The sequence below is a fragment of the Cavia porcellus genome, unplaced genomic scaffold, assembly GCF_034190915.1.
Source record: "Cavia porcellus strain 051 isolate PalLab524CR breed Dunkin Hartley unplaced genomic scaffold, mCavPor4.1 scaffold_2, whole genome shotgun sequence".
NCBI lineage: Eukaryota > Metazoa > Chordata > Mammalia > Rodentia > Caviidae > Cavia > Cavia porcellus.
Genome location: NW_026947485.1, coordinates 59,258,671 through 59,282,349, shown reverse-complemented (window position 1 = coordinate 59,282,349; position 23,679 = coordinate 59,258,671). Strand labels below are relative to the sequence as shown.

The 23,679-nt window shown below is 36.6% G+C and overlaps 1 protein-coding gene across 1 annotated transcript in view; it reads right to left on the bottom strand.

Annotated features, from left to right (window-relative positions):
* Positions 1-23,679, bottom strand: part of Col28a1 (collagen type XXVIII alpha 1 chain) — a 182,803-nt gene that overhangs the window by 104,306 nt on the left and 54,818 nt on the right. The window contains exons 14-21 of the mRNA XM_013158142.3: positions 22,673-22,741; positions 20,573-20,641; positions 13,946-14,014; positions 10,337-10,405; positions 9,504-9,572; positions 4,718-4,789; positions 3,870-3,938; positions 1,225-1,296 (exon numbers count right to left, since the gene is read on the bottom strand). Coding sequence (XP_013013596.2) covers positions 1,225-1,296; positions 3,870-3,938; positions 4,718-4,789; positions 9,504-9,572; positions 10,337-10,405; positions 13,946-14,014; positions 20,573-20,641; positions 22,673-22,741 — 558 coding nt within the window. The remainder of the gene's footprint in view (positions 1-1,224; positions 1,297-3,869; positions 3,939-4,717; positions 4,790-9,503; positions 9,573-10,336; positions 10,406-13,945; positions 14,015-20,572; positions 20,642-22,672; positions 22,742-23,679) is intronic.

Below are 23,679 nucleotides of genomic sequence, written 5' to 3'. Positions count from 1 at the left end.
ATTGTTAATCTCCTATTACATTGTTTTGAAATTCTGTATCATGGTTTGTATTATTTTTTTCTCTTTAAACTAAAAAACACCAGAGATATAGCTCAGCGGCACGGTGCCTGCCTGGCCAGCATAAGATCCTGTTTGATTCCCAGTACAAAACAAAGTAAGTATATATATAGTTGGAAATGAAAGATAATAATTGTTCATAATAATTGTTCACTAAAAAGTAAGACTTAAAAGGAGAAAAGAAAGCTGGGAAATAGAACTTTCCAGTAGGTATAGACAGACCAAATGAGGTTGCTCCTGGGTTTTGAATACTCTTAGATATGAATGGGTCCCATTCTCAAATGATTTTAATATAAGTATTTATACAATAGTGTCAATTTTGTTTCTTGCTCAGTACCATTTTTCTTTTAAATTTTGCTTTGTAATCATCCTTATGCACACTCATGTTTTTTCTTACAGTTGACTTCTTTCTAGAGGCATAAACCCTCTTAGATCGGCAGTTTCGGTTTCCTGAAAAACCCAGTGACCTTGATGTTCTCACCTAAGGACACACAACCTTGCTCGCCTATTTTAATCTCTTTCGCTTCTTCTTTGGCTCTCTGGCTTGGATAGTTTATCAAAACCATATTTTCCATTTCACAGCTGATTTTCCCTCTGAATAACTTCATCTGTTGAATACTTATGAGACGCCGGGGACCTTGCAAAGTTCTTTATTAACTCCTTATCTCCACGACCTTGTGAAATAGATCATTTATTTTTTATCGTCTTTCTATATTTGCATCAGTGGGCTCTGAAAGGCTGGGAGCAGAACTAGGTGAGGAGGGTACACCAAGCCTACTGCACCCTCATTGTACAGCCTCTTAGGCTTGGACATCTGTCACTGTGCAGCAAAATGATGTGATGAAGAAATGATGCGTGCTATGGTTCCAACTTTCTCCCAAATTCTGGATATTTAGCCATTAAGGCTGACTGACATACAGGCTCCATTTCAGAAGCATAAACAGTCCTATAAAGATTGTGGACTTTGTACAGTCACCTCATTCCATTCTACTATGGTCTGGGGATAAAAGAGTTCCTAAAGTATTGTTTTTATTTGAGGGGGTTTTGTTTTGTATTTGTTGGGAAGGAAACAAGTAATTAAATTTGCTGTGGAAATATAATATTTCATTAAAACCAGACCTAATTTATAATTTCCCCAAGGCATAAATGAGAATATAAGAAACATACCTTGGGCCCTTCAGGCCCTGGAAATCCTCTCTGTCCTTGATTTCCTTTGCTTCCTTTCTTTCCTTCATCACCCTGACAAAATAATTATAAAAATATAAATTTTGGGTTCCCAACCTTTCCCTAACATAATAATCACTGCACCAAAGCCAGATTTTAAAATTACATGCCTGAGTACAGTTATGTAGGTTTATCAATATTCTTCAAAATCCTGGATGACTTTAAAATTGTTTGGGGTTAATCATTTATTCAACATGATTTAATTTTTAATCTAAATTTTGGATCTCTCATTGAGATTGTACTTGAATTTACAGTTCTTTTATATCCTTAGTCTATTAACAGATGATTCTAAGACATCCACAATTTCAGAAAAGAGATCTGTCTAGGGTTTTCATTCTGTTTTCATTTTTCACGCTATTTCAGTTTTAAAACATAAAAAAAAGATGTTTTCTAAATCAGCCATTTCTTTCTCAGTGGGAAGTTTAGTTCATTCTCTCAAAGGATACCAATAATGTTGGTAGGAAGGAACCAAGAGGAACTGAGAGCAGGCCAAGAACTGCCTCCTGTTCCCTGGGGAGGGCATCACCTGCAGTGCTCCCCAAAAAGGTTCTGTGACCTCCAACCAGAAGCCCCACAGCATCACTACACTGCCTTCCAACTAGGGCTCCACTGCAAGGTACCATATCTAAGAGCGGACTCAGCTCAACAAAGGAATCATGTGTCGAGGTTTACAGCGGAGGTCCATTAAGCATTCACAATACAAATGATTAAACCGTAGTTTTCAAGTTCAAGCTTCAGAATCACCTGAAGACTTGTTAGAAGATAAATTTGTAGCCTTTCCTCCCAGACTTTCTGACTCAGAAGCCCCTTCCCCAGCCCAATAAAGTGCAGGTGTAACATTTCCAGGTCATGCTGGTGCCCAGGCCAGTCCAGGGACCACACCTGGATGACCAGGGTACCACACTGATGTCATCAGCAAAACAGATGCTTCAGGATCAAGAGGTGGACTCCTGTAGAATCCACAGAGATGTAATTAACATTGACATTACATTACATGGGAGTCTGCTCTAAGAGAGACCAAGAACATTGGTAATGGAATAGCTGAGTATCTGAGTATCACTTATATCATTATTGTCTGCAGAAACAAAGCACAGCCACAAGTATTTATTTTTCGCCATTCAACTTATTGACCAAAATCACCCTGGAAGACAATAGGAAAACAGCTAACACAGCACTGACTCAGCATCGAGGCCTGCCTCAAATGGGTGACATGTTCCTATCACTCTTCTCAAGTAGCCTCCCCTAAGCCATAAACTACTGCAAAGGTGCAAATCTATTAGCCTCTTTTTAATTGGTGCAAACTCTCTTTATTTATTGGTAGCATCTACTGTTGCCCTGTGATTCCATCTTGAACTGTTTCTCCCTGGTTTTTCCTCACACACTACCATATTACTGTGCTATTCTGGGTGTTCTTTCTCCATCCACCTCCCAACCTGGGACCCAAACTTTGGCTCCTTCTCAAAGATACAGTTCACTCTCACAGCTTCAGACTGTGAACTCTAAGATTTTATTTCCCAAAATATATTCTAGAAATCATTAGTTCTCCTGAGTGTTAAGAGTTCAGTATTCCTAAAAATACATCACGAGGTTTTTTTTTTAAAAAAATGTTTCTTTTCTCCCCCATTTCCTGTAACAAAAAGGATCCTACAATGAATTAAATTAATAAAATGTTTAAAATTCTATGTATATAATTAAATTTCAGTATCTCAGATTTAAAATCTAGGGCTTGATTTCAGTTAACATTTTTATACAACATAGGATTAAGTTAATTATTATTTAATAGAATTATAAATAGAACACCAGTAAGCATCAGATTTTATTTTTTTCTTTACTCATTTAATTCATTCAAACCATTCTATGGCATTGGCAATGGTATTTAAAAATTATAGAAACTTTGGAAGGTTTGGTTATGTCATTATTCATCCTATTCTTATTTAGACAATAAAGATTTTTTTGTTTTATCAGTACCAGGGATAGAACTCACGACCGCCTGCTTGCAAGGCAGGTCCTTATGCTGCTGAGCTAAATCTCCAGCCCCTAAAGATGTTATTTAACTAGTATTTCTATAAGGCATAAAATAAATTTATGCCAGTCATTAACTGAAATTGCATTTTACTTTATTTTATTATATTTTTGGTACTAAGGACTGAACTCAGGAACTTGCGCATGCTAAGTACATGTTCTATCATTAAACTACATGTCCAGCCCCCAAAATTGCCGGTAGTATTTCGTATTGTCTGAGACTTTATGAATATTTGAAGAAAATTTATGGACATTCAAGTTTCAGCGATGTGTCTTGGGGCTTTTTCTTCCTATGGATTTTTTAAATTTTAGTCTTTCCATTTATTGAGAAAACATGTGTTGAACTCTTCTTTGTCCTGGGTCTTATGATAGATGTTGGGAAAATAAAAATGAATAATCCATACTTGATGTCTTCCAAAGGCTCACATGACAGCATCCACAGTTTTAAGCCAGATGTAAACACAGTTGACATAGCAAGGATATCAATCAGTTTTCTCCTAAGTAGGTCTTTAGGATCAGTAACCAACACAGACAGGCTGCAGCCCCCACTTTCTGTCATTGCGTACCTTGGAGCCAGGCTGTCCTCTTCCAGGTGGTCCCTCTGGGCCTCTGGTTCCTGGAAGCCCGGCTTCTCCCTAGAGGAAATGACACTGATGTCCTAGCTGACCTTCCCCAGGCAGGATGCCTGGTCCCTTCGTCCTGCCAGCGGATTCAGTTGAAACCCTCCAAATAGACCAGATCTTCACTCTAGTCTCAGAATTAATCTGGAAACTCATCAACGAATAAATTAACATTAAACTCCAGTTTAACTAGAACAGCTGAAATATCATGAGAAAGTCCAATTTCTCAGCCAATTTCCAAAGCAATAAGCTCACTTTCTTTGGCTCTTTATTCACATTTGGCAGTTTTTTTTTTTTTAAACAAGAATGACCTTCAGCCTTTCCATCTGCTGTTTTTCAGCGTATTGAAAAATGAGTATGTCAAACGTTGCCTCAGAATAATTCAGGAAATCTTTACAGTGGCCTTACTTCCTGAATGCATTTGCAGACTCTCATTTGGGAAACGGGTTTGAAGAAGGTGGCTTTTTTCCTTTTTTTCTTTTCTTTAAATTTATTTATTTATTTAAAAGAGGGAAAAACAGAAAAATCAAAAGCAAACTAATGTGCTTTCTAGAATTCCTGAAGCTACCATGGCCAGATTACCAGAGGGAATGAGACGCTAGAGTTCTTGAATGGGTGATCTATTTAGGATCTTTCTATATGGGATGAGTGAAAAGGGAAATTTAAAATTGTGGAAACTGTTTTTCTTAAAGGGGCTCTTTGTCCTGGACTTAACTGGAGTTCATTTAGGACCAAGCTGTCAGTCTGATCCAATAGTTTGGATTGGAATAACATGAAAGTTAGTGCCCAGGTACCTTCTTCCCTGCCGCTCCATCTTCTCCGGGTACGCCTGGTTGTCCTGGGAGCCCTATGGAGCCTGGCTCCCCCTGGTGGACAAACAAAGATTTTATTTTCCTGAAGTTCATACCATGCAACTCCGCTGTAAGGAATGTATCTTGTTTGATCAACGCCTCTGGCATGAGAAATCTGATTGGCAATTAATATTAATGAAATGAATGGACCTTGAGCAAATTACGTAACTTCTATGAGCTTCGGATTTGCATTATTCTGCCATAGATTGACGTGATCCCCAAAAATGAACTAAGAAAGGGTCATTGAAGATATGAGCAAGTTAAAATGAGGTCATCAGAAGGAGCCCTAATTCAGTGAGCCCGATATGATGACACCAGAGAAAGACTCCACGCTAAGACAAGCACAGGAGAAACACACAGGAGCAAAGAGGAAGGCGAGCAGCCGAGGGCTGAGGACCATGTGAGAAGGTGAAAGGAGACTGGAGGGTCTGGAGGTGGCAGGCCCCGTGTGAATTTAACCTCCAGGAGAATGAGACGTCCGTTTCTCTTTCTTTAAGCTACTCAGCTTGTTCTTCGTTAAATCAGCTCTGGGAAATAACATGAGTGAAACGAAAACTAGCGGCCTTGATGCCATTTCCAGTCCTAATATTCAGTAATTCTTCTTGCTTGAAAATTAATTGGAGATTAAAAATAAGTCCCTTAATATACTCAGAAAGAATACTACTTTCGGGGAGTATGTAAGTGTTATCTCTGTATATATTAAGAGCACAGAATATTGAATGAATTAAAAGTCATTTCAACTAAACTAAAAAAGTTAATGGAGGAAAAAAGCACAGCAAACCTAAAAAATAGAATCTAAGGATAAAAATGAAAGAAGAAAAAATAAAACTAAAAAAATTTCATAAAACAAAAAGTAATGTTTTTTAAAACCTAATGTTAATAAACCTTGTAGCAATGATTAATATTTTTTGATATCAGATATCAAACTCACAACCTTACACTTGCCAAGCAGTTGCTTATGCCACTGAGCTAAATCCCAGGCCCTGAATAATATTTTAAAAGCAAAGATACTCTAGGAAAGTTGTCATAACTATTTATACATAGTAAAATTTTTAAAGACCATAGAAAATTTCTGTAACTATTTCAAGTAAATTGAAAAACATTAATAAATCTATAATCTTCAAAAACATAAACTATTCAAATAACATAAGAAATGAGCAAGCTGAATAAGCCAATATAATTAATAAATTCAAACTGTGATTTCAAGTATGTTCCTCTCCTTCCAAGAAAATGGCTTACGTTGGTTTTACAGTCAAGTGTTATCAGCTTTTAAACCTCTGAAGAATATTCACAAAAAAAACAAATCCAGAGGGTTGGGGATTTAGCTCAGCAGCATAAGTGCCTGCCTGGCAAGCACAAGATCATGAGTTCAATCTCTAGTACGAAAAAAAAAAAAAAAGAAAGAAAATAATATTCACTATTTTATGCAAAGATTTTTGAAAAATCAAAGAGCATAAATCTATGCAACTTGCTATGACCCAACCATTTCATTCTTATGTGCTTACCCAAGAAAAGTGAAAACACACGTCCATAAAAAAATAAATAAATATTCAAAATAACTCTGTTTGTCATCTGCAAATCTTGGAAACAACCAACAGTCTACCAACAGGCAAATGGATAAGTAAATTACAGATTGCACGCAATGGAATACTTACTGTTCAGGAACATAAAGATGCAAACTATTCATACACACTACCAAGCCTACTTCAGTTATTTTGCTGAGTCAAAACAAGCCAGAAAAACATACAAACCATACGACTGCACTTACATGCAATTCTAGAAATAGCAAGACTAGATATAAAAGTCAACATAACAAACTAAAGACAAATAAAAATACTTTTTATAGCCCTATAATAGCTAATTTAAAGATATAAAAAAAATAGAAAAATTCACATTGAGACATTTTCTCCAGAATACTTGAGAATAATTTTAGCAAAAGAGATAGAGTACAAAATCTTTATGGAGTAAAAATCATTCATTTTCCTAAAAAATTAGAGATTTTTACTCTGGAGTTGGAAAGACTAAATATTTGTTCTGAGTAGATCAAGGTAATCCCAAAGGATAACTTGTCAAATTTGACAATCCAATCCTAAAACGTACATGTTAGGATCAATAATAACCAGGAAAGAAGACGATGAGGGTATTTCCCCTCCAATGACAAAACTTACTTTAAGCCTATCATAATCAAGGTAGAGAGGCAACAGCACTTAGAGATATAAATAGACAAAAGGAGCAAAGCAGAGCTCAAGCTCTGATTCTTACAATTACAGAAAACTGATGTAGATCTTAGGTCTAATGCTGCAAATCAGTGCAGCAGAAAGGGATGACATGATGGTCAGACTCCTGATTATAAAGACAGGAACAATTCTTACATTGACCCATGCATGAAATTAACTCCACGTGCATTTTGTTTAAAAAGCTAAATTTAAAAAGCAAAGATGGAAATTTTCAGGAAGTTGTATGAGAATATTTTTATGACTTTCAGGTCAAAAAATATATTTAAGTAATATTTTTAAATCATATAAGTAATATTTTTAAATCAAATAAGTATAAGTTGTGGCCTAAGAAAAAATATTTTTGACCTATACAACAAAGAATTAACAATTAGAAATCTAGAAAATTCTAATGAACAAGAAAATAACATGACCTCAAAAAATAAATAAATCAATATCCATAGGAATTTATACAAAGAAAAAGCTGAGGCACATTAGTCATGTGAAAAGCTGTTCATTTAATTATCAGGGAATTAAAATTGAAACAACAAGAAGCGCTTTCACACCTTTCTTATTTGGGGGGATGTAGAGAAAGGACACCATCGCCTATTGCTGGCAAAAAGGACAAAGTGGCATAGCTGTGTTGGAGAGGATTTTTGCAGCATGGAAAGTGAAGACTTTTGTATTCTATGATCTCCTAGTTCTGTTTCTACTAATCAGACAGGAGTGCCTGACTCACTGACTCAAAGGAAAAGCAGGATACTTCTGTCATCACTGTTGGAAAAAGTAAAAACTGAGAAGCGATTTCTGTATCCATCAATGGGAAAATGGATAAATGTAAAATGTTCTATTATCATACAATGCAATACTACAGAGCAATTAAAATGAATGAATGAGAGGCCTATAAACAAAACATAAGGCTAAGTATAAATATATTGCAGAATGATACACTGGGTATAATTTATGAACACGAAAAAGCAATACACAGTTTCTATGCAAAAACATGTGGGAAATTACAAACATTTTGAATGAATGATAAAGTCATGAAAATGACTGTGTCTGGGGAGGGAAGGGACAGCAATGTGAGCAGGGGCCTCCTTCTCCTCCTCCTCTTCCTCTTTCTCTTCTTCCTTCTCCTCCTTCTCTACTTCCTGCTCTTCCTCCTCAGAGCTAAATCTAAAATTCTTATTTCAAAAGTCTGACTCAATGTGCCAAAAGTGGGATGTGGAATACATGGTATTCTTTGTGTTTTTATCTATACTGGTGAGTATATTTGAAATATTTTATTTTTAAAGTAAAAGAATCTTAAGTTTGCACATCTAATAAGTGGCAAAACAGGGATTTGAATTCTATAAGTGAGTCTGAGCCTCACTGTATTGTATGCTACCTTCCTGAAGCTAATATGTGACATATGTGTGCTACATATGCACATATGTATGTACCACACACACCTATCTCATACTAAGCATTTGGTATGTCATGTACCAAATCACACATCAAAACATGCAAAAATAGTATCTATTATTCTCGGGGTCCTGGCCGAGATCCTCAATCTCCCAAAAAAGTGTATGGTGAAGGCTTAAAATAAATGAGATAAGTGATCTGATTTTAAGGCTCTAGGAGGATCAAAACCCTCTGCAGTTTTGACTCTAGTGGCTAAGACAAGGAATGGCTCTGGGTGGCCCGTATTTATTTAGTATTTAAGGAAGGGGTCAGAGTGAAAACTGCAGGAAACTGAACAGATCTTGGGAGTGGTTCAAGGACTTTGTCAAGTAACAAATTATGTATAATTTAGGATAACTATCTTATGAGGAGATCTCCATGTTGCATTTCAGTACAGGAGTGAAATGCCTACAGCTACAGTCTTTATTTAGTTAACTGGAATTGGGGCCAGTTGTCCTCAGCTGTGACCTTATCTTGTCCTTTGAGGCATCTCTTTGTTTTCTGGTCAGCAGGGTCATGCTGCAGCTCTGCATGTGTGTTCAATTTCCAGTTTCAGTGGCTCTCAACATATTATTACTATGTTAACACATTTTTATCCTTTGTAATTTTATAACTATGTTAGATGTGTATTCTTAGACCTACATCTTACATTTTCTTTCATTGCCCAATAGTGACAAGGACAACAGAACAATGGTAAAAGTCAGCACTCAGTGTGGCTTGTCAGAGCCCATGTACCTACAGGAGTTATAGTGAAGGGCAGGATTCATTTGCTTCATAAGCAGTGTGTGTGGAGTACCCATCTTGTCCTCGCAAATGAGCATTCAGTAATAAACAAGATAAAGTTTCTGTTCCAGAGAAACATATTTTACAGCCTCACTATCCAACAGAAATATCAAGCAAGACATGAAAAAACAATTAAAAATTTTAGTAGCCACATTTAAAAGTCAAGATGAACAAGTTGTATGTAATTGGATGACACATGCATAATGTGTATTGTATTTGGGTATAAGAGAAATGTCACATAACATTCTGTAAATTGCCTGATCACAGATAAGCAGCATGATCAAACTCACCTTTGGACCCTGTATTCCAATTCCCACTGGCCCTCTAGGGCCCGTAGGTCCCATCTGCCCCACTTCTCCCTAATAAGAAAAGAGTATTTGAGTGAAGACACCGAGAAAAGTTAAGCAGTTACATTCCAGAACAACTGAAATGGGCACACGAGAAGCCAAGGTGACGAGTGATCAAAGACAACATCATAACCCCAAAGAGCGACCTGAGCTTTCAGTGATGGGCCCCAAACGAAAGCCTCAAGGCTGAGTGGACATCTATGAGCTGCTCTCATTTGGGCAAAAATAAGCAGTCTATTCTGAGGTGAGGCATCTAGGAGAAGCACTCTACTTGATGATTAGTGGCTCCTTCAAGCTAGATTAAAGGTAGCTACTTAAATAATACATATTAGACTTTCTTAAAGATACAACTAACAGTTCTAGTTAAAGGATAATTTAAATCCAAAGTTCATAGGGAAAAAAATCTATACTGGATCATTTCTAATTGCCTCTCTTTAACTAAGGTTCTATTAAGAACTCACTAAGGGCCAGTGGGAATGCAAATTAGCCAACCTGGAGAACCACAGGCAGCTGCTAATAGTTGTCTGAGTTGCTAGAATAGGTCTCAGAAACAAAAATAATAAAGGAACTAATTAAATTAAAGTTGTGTAAGCAAAATCTTCTTAAAGCATAAAATAGTACATTTTCTAAATGATTAGGAATATCAGTGGCATTGGCATGAAGCAGAGACCTCTGATTCTTAACTTCATTCTACCTATTGTCTTCCAAATGCACAGACACAGACAAAGGAAAGCAAAGGCACTGTTGACAAACTCCGCTGTCATTTAGATAGTTACCTTGGGACCAGGTAAACCTTGTCCTGGAGGCCCTTGTGGACCAGGTGGACCAACAGGACCTTGGATTCCCTTTAAAACAAAATTTTGCAAAACTGTTATTAGTTAAGTTAAGGAAACATTTGGTTAACAATAGTTTCATGTCTTCTAAAGTGAAAGTTCAGTTCACACCCCATCATAGGTCATTCATACTACATAAATGTCTTTTAAACGAAACGGCCCTAATATGCCTTCTCCACAGTAGGAGAATTTTTGCTGGCCCACGTGGATGCTCAGGAGAAAGACTGTTTCCCAGCTCCTAGTGCAGCCAGGTGTGGCCGTGTAGATTACACTTCCGACAATGGGATATGAACAGAAGGATGTGTGCAGTTTCAGGTTCATGCTAAAAGAAGAGGCACTCACTATGTCCTAGCTAGGCTGACTGAGACGCGCTCAGCTGTGAAGTTGAAAGTTTGATGTGGACTCTAACAAGCCACAGCCAGCAGATGCCAACCAGTGAATATGCAAACACTTGGCTCCCTCCCTCACATTGCAGATGTGAAAGGCAAAGAGACAGGATTTGTAAAGCCCTTCTCTGGATAAAGTGATCTGGATTATAGAGGAGTTTTCTTAGTAGAAAATGGAGAGTTTGAATTCCTTTTCACCTTGCTACAGCCTAGACAAAGGACTTACCCCTTTGGTTTTCATTCTGGGAACACACAGGTCTGATTCATGACTGAGAAAGTTTAACTGGATCGAGAATCTATCAAGACAAGAGTCACAGGACATTGTCCTATAGAAAAGTGGCCCACTACGTATGAGACCAAGTTGGCCTCAAACTGTTTTTGAATCTTGCTCCAGATCCCTGGACGTGTAATATCCCCAACTGAAACAAAGTCAGCCCCGAAAAAGCAGAAGCTGGAGGAAGGGAGGCCTCTATTCACACCCCAGGAAAGCTGTCAAGGGAGTTCCGTAAAGAAGAGATCAACTTCCCACATCTGCGGGCCCTGAACACCCAAAGCTCCTGACCATGGCACTGACAGAGAAAGGACCTCCCTCCCTGCTCCCTAGCCTGGGGCGTGGGTGAGAAAGAGGCTCTCCCTGCAGCTTGTACCAGACAATGAAGATTAAAGGAAAGATTGATAGATGGACTACACACTTTTTGTTACAGAATTTAAGATTTGCAGTTTACAGCAACTCATCAACTTTTTCTTGGCAGGCAAAGAGGAAACATTTCCACTGAAAATAGATAGTTAAAAGAGTGACAACAGAAAAACCTAAAATTCTGGTCTTTTTACCTCCTATAAACTATAATTATACAAACATATTTAGAGATACATTGTTATTTTACACCTTCAGTGTATTACTACATAACAAATACCATCCCTTTTTGTCAGTTGGATGGTACCGCTCTATTAAATTTTAAAATACACATATTATTATCTTTTTCTCTGGTTAATGAAAGTGAATGGACAAAACCATTTAGGAAAGTACACTATAAATATTGTGCATTATTTATATAATGCATATTGTTGCACTATAATTATTGAACAGATGCAGGAAGGAACACTCTGACTTTTATAATAGTCTGTAGCTAGCATACAATGTGACGGGAAGAATTTCACAGGATGGGGACATCTGTGTGCATATGTTCAGGTGTGGTCACTGATGGCCCACTTTATAAAACATCTGAGGTGATCAACCTCCAAGTATTAAATGAAAATCTGCAGGCTGCTAGAAAGATTTTGTAAACATGCTGCTGGAAATGGCAGTTCCCTGATAAGCAGATGAGTGGGAAACTTCTGTGAGAGAAATAGAAATAGCAAACACAAAAATTAACTAGATGAACATTTTAAATTAAGGATGTGAATAAAACTGAATGTATAAACATAGTTAAGTAGATTTTCTATCAATTGTACTAAAAGAATAGATAACTTCTTTTCTTGTGCAGAGCCATTTACAAAGAATATATTCCATTCACCCTTCTATCCAATAAGGGGAAGTTCTCTAGGCCACCTTTGCCTCAAATTTTTTTCTCTTGTGAAAGAAAAAAGGGGAATAAGAAAATGAAAAAAAGGCAAAGGTCAAACAGCGTTTTTTAAAAAACAGGATTTTTTTAGTTTGGTTTGGGTTGAGTTGGGTTGGGTTGGGTTGGGTTGGGTTGGGTTTGAGGGATTTTTGCTTTGTTTTGGTTTGGGTTTTGTTTGTTTTCTCTGTTTTTGTTTTTGTTTTGTTTTGTTTTGAACCACAGAACAACAACCTCCATCAAGGACCAGCATTATAGGCAGGAAGTTACAAGAGTGAGGTCCAGAATCCAGAGGCCATTTCCTCTCAGCCTTGTTCTCAGCCCCACATCAGCACAAGGAACTGCAAGACTCAGCATGCAGCAATACTGTCCAGCGCTTCCAGGACCAGAATACAACCCCTGCTAAACCCAGTAATACACTAAAGAACTTTAGAATTCTGGTAGTAGTGAAACCAGTGTCCTTGCAAAGTTAAAATATTCAGTTCTTAAATATTAGCTAAACATTTACTTTCAGGTTTTTATTGGCTTCTTCTGCACTTTAATCCTCCAAACATATTTTTCTAAGAATTTTGCCAAGAGCTAGGAAATGGGAAAAGAAGTAATATCCAACTTTCCTGTGACTTGGGCTAACTAAAATATGTAGCAAATAATAATAACAATGAATTAGCACATAGTTAGAAATAAACTCAAAGCTGAATGCCAACAATGAGATTTGGAATTATGCCATTTTCTGAATTCTTTTTCTCATTATCCTACATAAAGGAAGAACTATTCATTTTCTGGACAACATAATTCCAAACTTAATCATAAATTTTAATCAAATTGGCTTGCCATTTTTGAACCAAGAGAATAAATCTGCATTTCTTCATGTTTTTTACTAAATGAGACTGTGTAAATGAAAGTATATAGAAACAATATAGTATATAGTGCTATTATACTACCTTTGCATTATTTAGATTTAACATATTAGATTTAGATTTTTCCAACCTTTCCAAAAGTTATTAGAAGCAGTTTCAGCCATGAATTGAGAAACATTCCAAAAGATCTTTCTTTTCTTTTGACCAAGAGAGGCCAGGTATCATTTATAAACACTATCTATAATTTGTTTCTATTTAGGAAAGATATCCCTATAGTAACTGTTTACACCCGATTCTGATTCTTGTTTTTAAGTTTAAGACTATTTTTACACTGATATGTGGCTAGGAGATAAGAAACACTACTTCACTGGCATTGAAAAAAAATGACTTTATCATTCACAAAGCTTCAAGAGAAAAACACAAATCAACAGGTAAATAAGCTACCATCTTCTTTCAGGAAGAATCTATAGTATAAATATTACCCCAGAACTCTTACCTTGTCAATTAGGTTTTAATGTTAACAGTCACAGCACCAAAAAACACACAATTTATTTTTAATATCTTTAAAAATTCTAAAAGTAAAATCTCATAAAACTTCCTTATACTTCCCCTTTTCACTTTTGGTCTGATACTCCATTGCAATTTGACTATCAAATATACTCATAAATATCTGCATTGCTAACCTTCAATGAACACCAAATGGGGAATAGAATGCTCTATATCAAAGGAAAGGAAGAAACCATAAATTACCTGTTCTCCTTGACTACCAACACCTGGGATGCCTGTTGGTCCTTGGGGTCCCACAGGTCCCAAATCCCCCTGCAGAGAAAATATCAGAAATTTATCAATAAACAGAACTTTCTTTCATGCTTCACTACTCTGGAACTAGACTAGATTTAAATCTATCTTTACACTACAAAATTGACCAACATGGAAAAATCATAAATCATTCCTTTTGAGCAGCTTATAGTTCAAATTTGCCCAAACAGTAGTGACATTTTCACTAAATAGCACAAAATGATTAGTATTTGCACCAGTTTATATTTAGCAACCATTTTTCCCACAACTCAAAATTTTTGACTAGTTATTGTAAATACTTCCTGTTGACTAATAACAGAAATATTTAAAATCTAGAAGTCACAGAGTAAAAGAGAATTAGAATTTGAGAGAAAATGAAGAAAGCTATTTTAATATTTTCTAAATAATTCTTCTTTCCAAATCTTATATTTTGGAAATTAAGAAATGATCTAAGAGAAGGTAACAAAATTAAAGAGCCTCACCGTCTTTTCCATGAAATAGATTGAGGAAATCAAGTGAGAACTCTCAGTGAGGACAATGTCCCTCATTCACTCTATACCTATTTGTTAAGCGGCCATTTTGTGCCAGGAGCTGTTCCAAACACTGGGAAACAACAATGACTAGCGCGGTCCAAAATGTCCTCCATAGAGCTCACAGTTAGTCTGAGAAACGGAAGGTAAAATGAAAGACACATAGATAAAATAAACAGCATACTGAATAATGGTAGGTACTAAGCAGAAAAATTAATTAGGGAAGTGGGAAGGTAGTGACAATTTCGGATACAGTGGTCAGAATGGACAGAATGAACCAGAAGAAATCTGGAGAAAAGCACTTCAGGCAGAGCAAAATGCCAGTGCAAGGATAACACCTGGCACATTTCAGGAACAGCAGGAAGACCGTGTGGGTGAAGCTGGTGACCACGAGGGAGGGCAGTAGATGATGAAGGCAGAGAAGTACGGCAGTGTGCCAGGCAGGAGGATCAGCGGGACCTGTGAGACAGTGGTAAGGACTTGACTGTCCTATAAGTGAGGTGCAGGATTTCCGCAGAAGCCAGAGTCCCCTGAGTTAGTTTTGAAGGCTCAGCATGGAAGCATATTGAGGAGAGCCTTAAGTAGAGTTTGCCTGAGATATGTGGGGAGCACAGACCCAGGAGTCAGCAGCCCAGCAGGGGAAGAGTATTCGTGTACTGGGTACATTTGGAAGGTGGCACTAGCAGAATATGCTGCAGATACAGAAGACTCCAGGATGTCTCTGAGACTGTTGTCATTCACAGAAAAGGAAAAGCCTGAGGGATGAGGCAGGGCCAGAGGTGAAATCAGGAGCTCTGTTTTAGATGTGTTAAGTCTGAGATGCTTAAGACAGACATCTAAGAGAAGATATTACATGAGTGCAAGAGGTCTGGACTGCAGATACAAATTGGGATCCTGTGGCATAAAAGCAAGATTTAATGCCGTGACTGGGTAACTATACCAAGAGACAGAAAAAAGAAAATCTAAGGACTAAGTTCTTTATAAGCGACAATCATTGGAGGCCAAAGAAATGAGGAAAGAGCAACAGAGGAGACTGGCAGGCAGCAACCAGAGAGAAGGTTTGAAGAAGCAAAGAGAAGGTTTTAAGAAGATTAGGGGTCAATACATAGGTCAAGCAAGTTGACTACTAAGAACTGACTATTCTATTGAGAAACAGGAGTAAGCATGTTTATTTCAATGGCAGTTATCTTTAGACTACATCAAGGTTCACAAATTTTTTCTTGAACTGTTGATTTTTGGCTTAAGGGTCAAAATAAAGTCTCATTTGTTATTGATCAATGGTAAAAGGATGGACAGTTAATGCCTAAATGAACAAGTGTGCCTATGTTCCAATGACATATTATTTTAAAAGACAGGCAAGCAGTTGGGGTTAAATAAATACTTCTATGAACAAAAGCACTAATTTCATATAATATTAAAGTATGTTAAACTTGCACTGAGAGATACCCTGGATTACACTTCCTAGTGTTTTGCTTTGCATCAACACTTGGTCTCAATACATATCAAGGGCCAGGCACAGTGATACACACCTTTAATCCCAGCAATCTGAGAGGCCAAGGCAACATGACTGTGACTTTGACCCGAGCCTGAGCAGTTTAGTGACTTAGCAAGATGTTTCTTAATATAATCTTTTTTAAATAATTTAAAGTGCAGGGCATATAGCTCAGTGCAATGGCCTTGGGTTCAATCTCCAGTACCCATACATAGAGAAATAGGTGATAGATAGATAGATAGATAGATAGATGATAGATAGATAGATGATAGATAGATAGATAGATAGATAGATAGATAGATAGATAGATGAAGTAAGAAAACAGTATGAAGTCAAATTTTTATTCAGAACTGAATTATTTGACTCAGAAATTCACTACACACTATGCAGATTTCACTAGACTAAAACACTTTTCACAGTTTACGTCACTCAGCCTTCCCAGTACCCTCTGCAGAGGCTGTCCCCATTTTTCAGATGACATTAAGTAATCCACTCCATCTAGTTCTTATAACTGTTAGATGACAGAGGTGAGATTCAAGTCCACTGCGTAAATATTTTACAAATAGTCAACAAACATAAGGAAGATATCTTTTTGTGCAGTTATTTGTAATTATCGGTTATATTTTATTGCATGCACAATACATATATATACATATTTATGGGTGTGCTCTTAAAGGTGTTGATCTTATCTAAATCTAAAGGTATATGTAAATGCATAGGAAACATATAGAGAAACAAGAGAGGTGATTTTACTGATTTGCTAAGGAAAGAGTCAATGAAAGCTTTGGTATGTATGATAATGTCCTGATACTGTAATGTGCTTCCTTTGCATCTGCTCCAGATGTAAAAACGCAGATACTACATCACAATGACCCTTGGAAAAGTTAATTTACTGAAGTCATAAAACAGCAATTCTGTTGTATTTGGTTCTCATTGCTTTAAAAGAAGAAAGATCATCTTAACCTATTTTGTAGCTGAAATTGCAAACAAACCGATCCATTTGAACTTAAAATTATATTATGTCTAAAGCTTATATCATTCACTATTCATCATTATCTCTTCTATTTAAATATACACAGTCTTACCTGTATCACTAGTCTCTTGCTCAGTGGCTACTGTGTAAGGTGGGTAAGGCAAGGATAAACTGATTGGGGCTGGCATTTTTGTTCTCCAGTTTTCAAGGCTAATTATTTTCCAGCTATGTCTTATATTTGGGGGAACCTATAATGTATAGATATTTTAAATAAAATGAATCACCAATAAGAAAGAATAAAGATGGGCATATGGCACATGCCTGTAATCCCAGCACTCAAGTGGCTGAGGCAGGAGGACCACTGAGAGTTCAATGCCAGCTTGGGCTACATAGTGAGTTCAAGACCAACCTGACTTACATAGTGAGACGCTGTTTTAAAGAAAACATAAAGACAGCATGAAAGAATAAAGCAACTGTCTGACACCCAGGAGCTGGCCTTACCCTTGATGTGATGCTGAATATAAACAAATTCACACATTGTCAGCATCAAACAAAGTGACTGGCCAAGACAAAAGCAAGGCCACACTGTAATCACATCTGAGAACAGACCAAACACTGTCTAAATTCCCAAAAAGCACCCAATACCTCCTTACATTGGCTGAAATGAATTGCTAATTCTTCTTTAACCAGTTACAATTCAGTCCATTCTTGTAGCTCCTACATGAGTCTGGATCTTAAAATTAAACTTCATAGTGGCATTTAATCCAGACTCCCCCCGCCCTGCATTTCTTGACTACCCCCCGTCCCAACTTCCTAACATAAGCCCAAATCCTAGGGAAATTCCTAGTCCTTTATCTTCATCTGGAGTCACTGTCAGTTTCCCAAAGTTCACAGCTTCCATCATGAACTTTGCCCAACCATAGCTGAACTCCTGTGGGTCCTTGCTGAGGGCATCAACAATAGTTTCCTGACATGAGTTCTTTTACTTTACCCCTATTTGAAAGTAATGTTTTTAAATGAGGATTTGAAGATAGATATGCTGTCTCATAATGAGATCGTCAATAACTCTAATGACTATTTTCTTTCTAAAAAAGAGGTATCTTTCACAAATATCTGCCTTCAAAGTTGTTTGCTGATCATAAAAGTCACTGCTAGTTAGAATACAAATAATAAAGGCATTGTTCTAAATATAAATAATAGGAATTCCAAACTATGATTCATCCCACATAGAAGTATAACTTCCCTATATTAGATTCATAATTACCTGGATACCTGGTTAAATGGTTGTTATATTTTATACAGCTCAAAAATGTACCTACATAAAGACCAATGACAAAATAATTTCACTGGCATTATTTATTTTATAGTTTAGATCTATAATAGTCTCCAAAAGTCTTTACATGATTAAATTGTTAGCACTCTACTATACTCTGTAGTGGATTCATCCACAGAAAAGATTGTGGCTGAATGTGCTGTTGGGAGGAAGGACCTGGCTGGAAGGTGTGGGTCAGTGGGGGATGTGACCTGGGAAAATTCTTGACCCTGGCTCCTCCCTTCTTTCTCTGCTTCCTGGCTATCAAAATGTGAGCAGTTTCACTGCACAAAGCACTTCCACCCATGCTATTTCTGCTTTGGAGCCTGCTAACTATGGACTAAAACCTCTGAAATTGTAAACCAAAATAAACCTCTCCCCTTAAAGTTGCAGGTATGCAGTATTTTAAATTCCAGGTATAAGGTATTTTGAGAAAATTGGCACAGATAGTATATGTACCTGACCATGTAGTTCAGAAGCTTTTAGAACTTGTTTACAGGTTTTTGAAGAAGATTAGAGTGTAAGTTAGAGAAGCCATAGAATGTTGTGAGCAATGTGTCATGAGTGATACTGCTCAGAACTCAGAAGATAAGAATGCTGTTAGGAATGTGGACAGTGATACTCATACTCAAGAGGTTTCAGCTGGGAACAAAAACTCCATAGGTAGATTACAGGCCATGTGTATTACAGTTTGCCAGAAATTTTTCTTCATTTTTCCCTGAGACTTTAGGGTGGCAGACTAATTAATCTAACAGAGGAAATTCAAAGACAGCCAAACACTCAGTCTGTAACATGGCCACAGCTGGCTGTTTTTAGCCAGATCTAAGGAAGAATCAGGAGCAAATGTCAGAGCTGAATGCTTTAAAATATCAAAAATTTTACCAGAAAGGAAACACCAGCAAAGGTGGGACAAAGGAGAATTTGTTGCTGAAAATGTTAACATTAAAAAGGGGCTCAGTACTTTGCATAGGAACAAGAAGAAATATGCCTTGAGAATATCTCAGAAGTCAGCAAGGCCCTATCCATGGCAGGTTTAAAGGTACAAAGTGTAAACATTTTGTTTGAAAAGAGAACTCCAGGGTATGTTGCTCATTCAGGGCCATAGAGCAAAATAAATTCTCAAATTTAGCCAGGCAAGCAGTCAGAGGATGCTACAGCCATGGTTCATGGGGTCTGGCTGCTACTTGAGGTGGCAACAGACCTACGCATCCACATAGTGTTGGTCTATAGGCACGTAAAATGCAAGAGTCATAGGGTCATGGGGGCTTCCACCCAGATTTCAAAGGAAGGCCTGGAAGCCAGGCAGTGCACCCCTGAAAGACTGATGCATAAAGTTGTGAGAGTGATGCCATATGTGCAGTAGAGATTGAGAAAATTGGAGGTGCCAGGAACAAGAATCATCTGCTGAAGAAAGCCAAAGGCAGTCAGCAGAGCCAGTTCAAGAGGCCATGTGGGTTACAACCAGCTATGCTGGTTTGAAATTTACATCTTGCCATAATCTGCTCTGGGTGCTGGAAATGGGGCTACAAGATTTAATGTTTGGCTGGTGAGATTAACTTATGTTGTGGTCCCATTCTTTTCTATCCTCATATTTCCCTTTTTGCAAGGGGAATATTTACCCTGTATCATTGTATGTTGGAGATATAGATATTTTTGATTTTTGATTTCTTTTTTATTTTTATAAAGGTTCTTTTTTCTTTTTGAGTTTTATAACTGTTTACAGCTAAGAGTCTGCCTTGAGTCTCAGAGAGGACTTTGGATTTGGACTTTTTAGCAATGTTAAAACTGTTAAGACTTTGACAGTTCTTAAACATGAACTAAACTTCTTTTGTATAATGAGATAGACATGACCTTTTGAGGACCAAGAGTGGAACATTATAGTTTAAATTTAAAAAGTCTTTCAAAAGCCTCATGTATTTGGAAGTGGATTAAATTATGTGAGTGCTGTACTAATCAAAGGATTCATCCACTGATAAATTCCTGGCTGAATGTGCCCTTAGGAGTAGGACCTGGTTAGAAAAGATGGGTCACTGCGGGTGTGATCTGGAAGGATGTATTCTAATTCCTGGCTCTTCCTTTTTCTGACTGTCATATAAACAACTTTTCTCTGCCCAGACCCTTCTAACATGCTATTTCTGTGTTGGAACCTGCTGACCACAGACCAACACTTCCAAAACCATGCACCACAATAAACTTCTTCTCCTCAGATAATTTCTGCCAAAAATAAGAAAGTGACTAATACAGTTTTTATTATATACTTTATGTACAATACCTTGTCCCCTTTTATTGATAGGCCTTGTAATCCTTGGGGGCCAACTGGTCCTTCAGAACCCTTTTCACCCTGAAAGTGCATGGACAAAATATCAATGTACTAATAAATATAATGATTTTAAAAGAGTTTACATTATGATTCCTATGAATTGTGATTCAAAATTATTTTTAAATAAATCATCCAAATTCATTGCTCACTACAAATGAATAATTTCAATTCTAATGAATTTATTAAAACAGAGACTAAGGGTTGGGGATTTAGCTCAGTGGCATAAGCGCCTGCCTTGCAAGCGCGAGGTCATGAGTTTGATCCCCGGTACTGATAAAAGTAAAAAAAATTAAATTAAATTAAATAAAAACAGAGACTAAAATCAAATAAACCAAACCTCAGAAAATATAATAATGTATCTTGCTATATCTAAAGTTTTAGACCCTTACTTCCCATATCATTATAAATTAGCCACATATAGAGAACGCCCACTGGCCTGACTGGCTGGGGAATGAAGTATGCTGAACAACAGGGTTTTCTGAACATCACCACAGAATTTAATCACGTACAGTATACTTGTCCCTAAAATCACACTGAACATAATATGCTGTCTCTTTGGTAAGACCAATACCATTGAATTATTATATACTGGAGCATTTCATTATATCAGATTGTATATTGTATAAAGATATATTAAACATGCCACTAAGTCCTATCTTGGAATATATTTTGTAGTGTCTCACATCTTTATCTTTACTTATCTTCAAAACATACCATATGCACAGAATATAAGAGAAATAATCCTGGCTATTTGATTTTTACAGGGTCTCACAGTTAAGCCTGCCTTGAGTCTCAGAGGAGACTTTGAACTTTTAACTTTTCAGCAATGCTGATACAGTTTGTTTGAACTATACATAGAAACAAAATTTTCTAGGTGCCACAAAAGCCCAAGAATTATATAATATAAAGCTCTCTGAATTGTAGCACAAAACAGCTGGCCTCTATTTTCTAAAAACAGTCAAAGGAATTAATCACATTTATCCAAATATTTTTCCATTATTGTTACAGATTTTAATGTGTTAACAAAGACCTCCTTTAAAATTCAAACCAAGTTGGTGCAAATACTTTGTTCTGGTTAATTGTTGTCCCTCTAATAATGTTAAAATGTCTCATAGGGAGGTGAATATTGATCGTAATGGAAGAATCTCAGACTGAGATGCAATTTTAGAGCATGAGACCACATTGAGGTGACAGAATGACCTGACAGAATGACTGATAGAGAAGACCTGTGATTCTCTGGTGTATCTTTACTTACTCTGAAATTTTGGTGATCTTACCCAAAGTATTCTGGAAAACCATTTCCCGTGTATTTCTTGCCAAATATATTACAGGTTTTAGTTAAACTACATAGACCAGGGACAAGAAACTGCAACCTGCCTGCAGGAAACAGTTTCATTTGCGGAGCCACATTCATCCATTCATACCTTGTTTATGGCTGCTTTCAAGCTGTACCAGTTGATATCATACGATAACAGATATCATATGGTTTATAATACCTAAAATATTTGCTTTCTGACTTTTGCCAGCAAAAGTGGGCCAACCCCTGGTGTGGAGTTATCAGAGTTTCCAGAGTTATACGTGAGAAGCAGAAAGACCTTTTGAATCTTCAGGGTCAAAGGTCTTTCTTAACATTTTGTTCATACAGTAAAATTACTTTTCTTATTGTATTGATGGCAACATTATTACAAATTGCTATATTAAACTTTTTCTTATCTGTGTATTATTCAAAATAAAACTGTGAGCAACGTGTTGCCATCAGTATGCCCAATAACAATTTCTGGTTATAAAGATGCTACTTACAATTGTGGATTTAAGAAATTAAACTACCTTAAGAGCTTTTTCCATATAATTTTATATGTGATAGATATATAAAATGGAAGTCTGCTGATTTCTTACTTTATAATTATAATTTCACCATAAGGGGAAATTTACATATTACTTCACTTCATAGGGTACAAATACTTGACATATGAAAATTGGCATTTTAAAACTTTTGCAATTCATGGCTGTGCAAGACAAAGCACATTTTCCTAATTAAGCATCTATTCTTACCTTTGGGCCTGGAACTCCTTCTCCAGGTACGCCCCTCTCTCCTGGTGCTCCCTCAGGACCACGGGGACCCTGGTTATATAAGGAGGGAGTAAGGAGCAGAGGGCAAAGAAAAAACAATAGAAAGGGGAGAAATGGAAGACAAGAGAGAGAATAAAAATGGTTATGTTTTAATTCACGTGGACATAATAATGAATAGTCCCATTAGGTTTTTAGGGGACTCTTCTACTGAGGTTCACTCCAATCAGTAGAATGAGAGAGCGGTAAAAAATATTCCCATTAATTAAAGATTTGTTCCATTTGATTGGCATAAGAGTTTCTATTCCAGTGTCTTCAAATTAAAAGAAAATGTAAATTGAATGATGCTTCAAAATAAGGATTAGGAAATAAATCCTATGAGAAAAGGCTAAAAATCTATGACTGTGAGATCTGCAGAAAGATACAGAGTGATTTAATAATTTGACTGAGTATCAGGGAAGCCTGGTGAAGAAATCACTCACAACTGTTGCTAAGCATTGAACACTGGTTACATGTGCTTTAATTTCTGTCCTGATAAATGTAAATTAAAATTTGAATTTCTTCAAGAAGTGATTAAATCCACTAATGTAAATTGCTATCATGATAGGATTATTAAAAGGAAATGGAGCTTTCAATCTCAGTAACTAAATGTCTTTTTATTTTAAAAAGAAAAAAGAATAAAAATGATGATATGGAATTTCAAAACAAAATAGGAGATTAACAATGGCTAATATATTGTGTATTACCTTCAAATTAGTTGTCCAGATATGAAAAACTGATCAATGAAAGCATAAATCTTTCTTTTCAATGAACTAATAGAATGCACATATATATTCTTTTCCCTTTTTTCTTTCTCTCCTTTCTTCCATCACAGTTGTTCTTTTCTTTTGAGTAGTTTATTCCCCTTTCACTTCCACAATATGTAGTGTACATTTTGGATCTTATTTACTCTTTCAGCTTTTTATACTAGGGAGACAACACAATGTTAACAC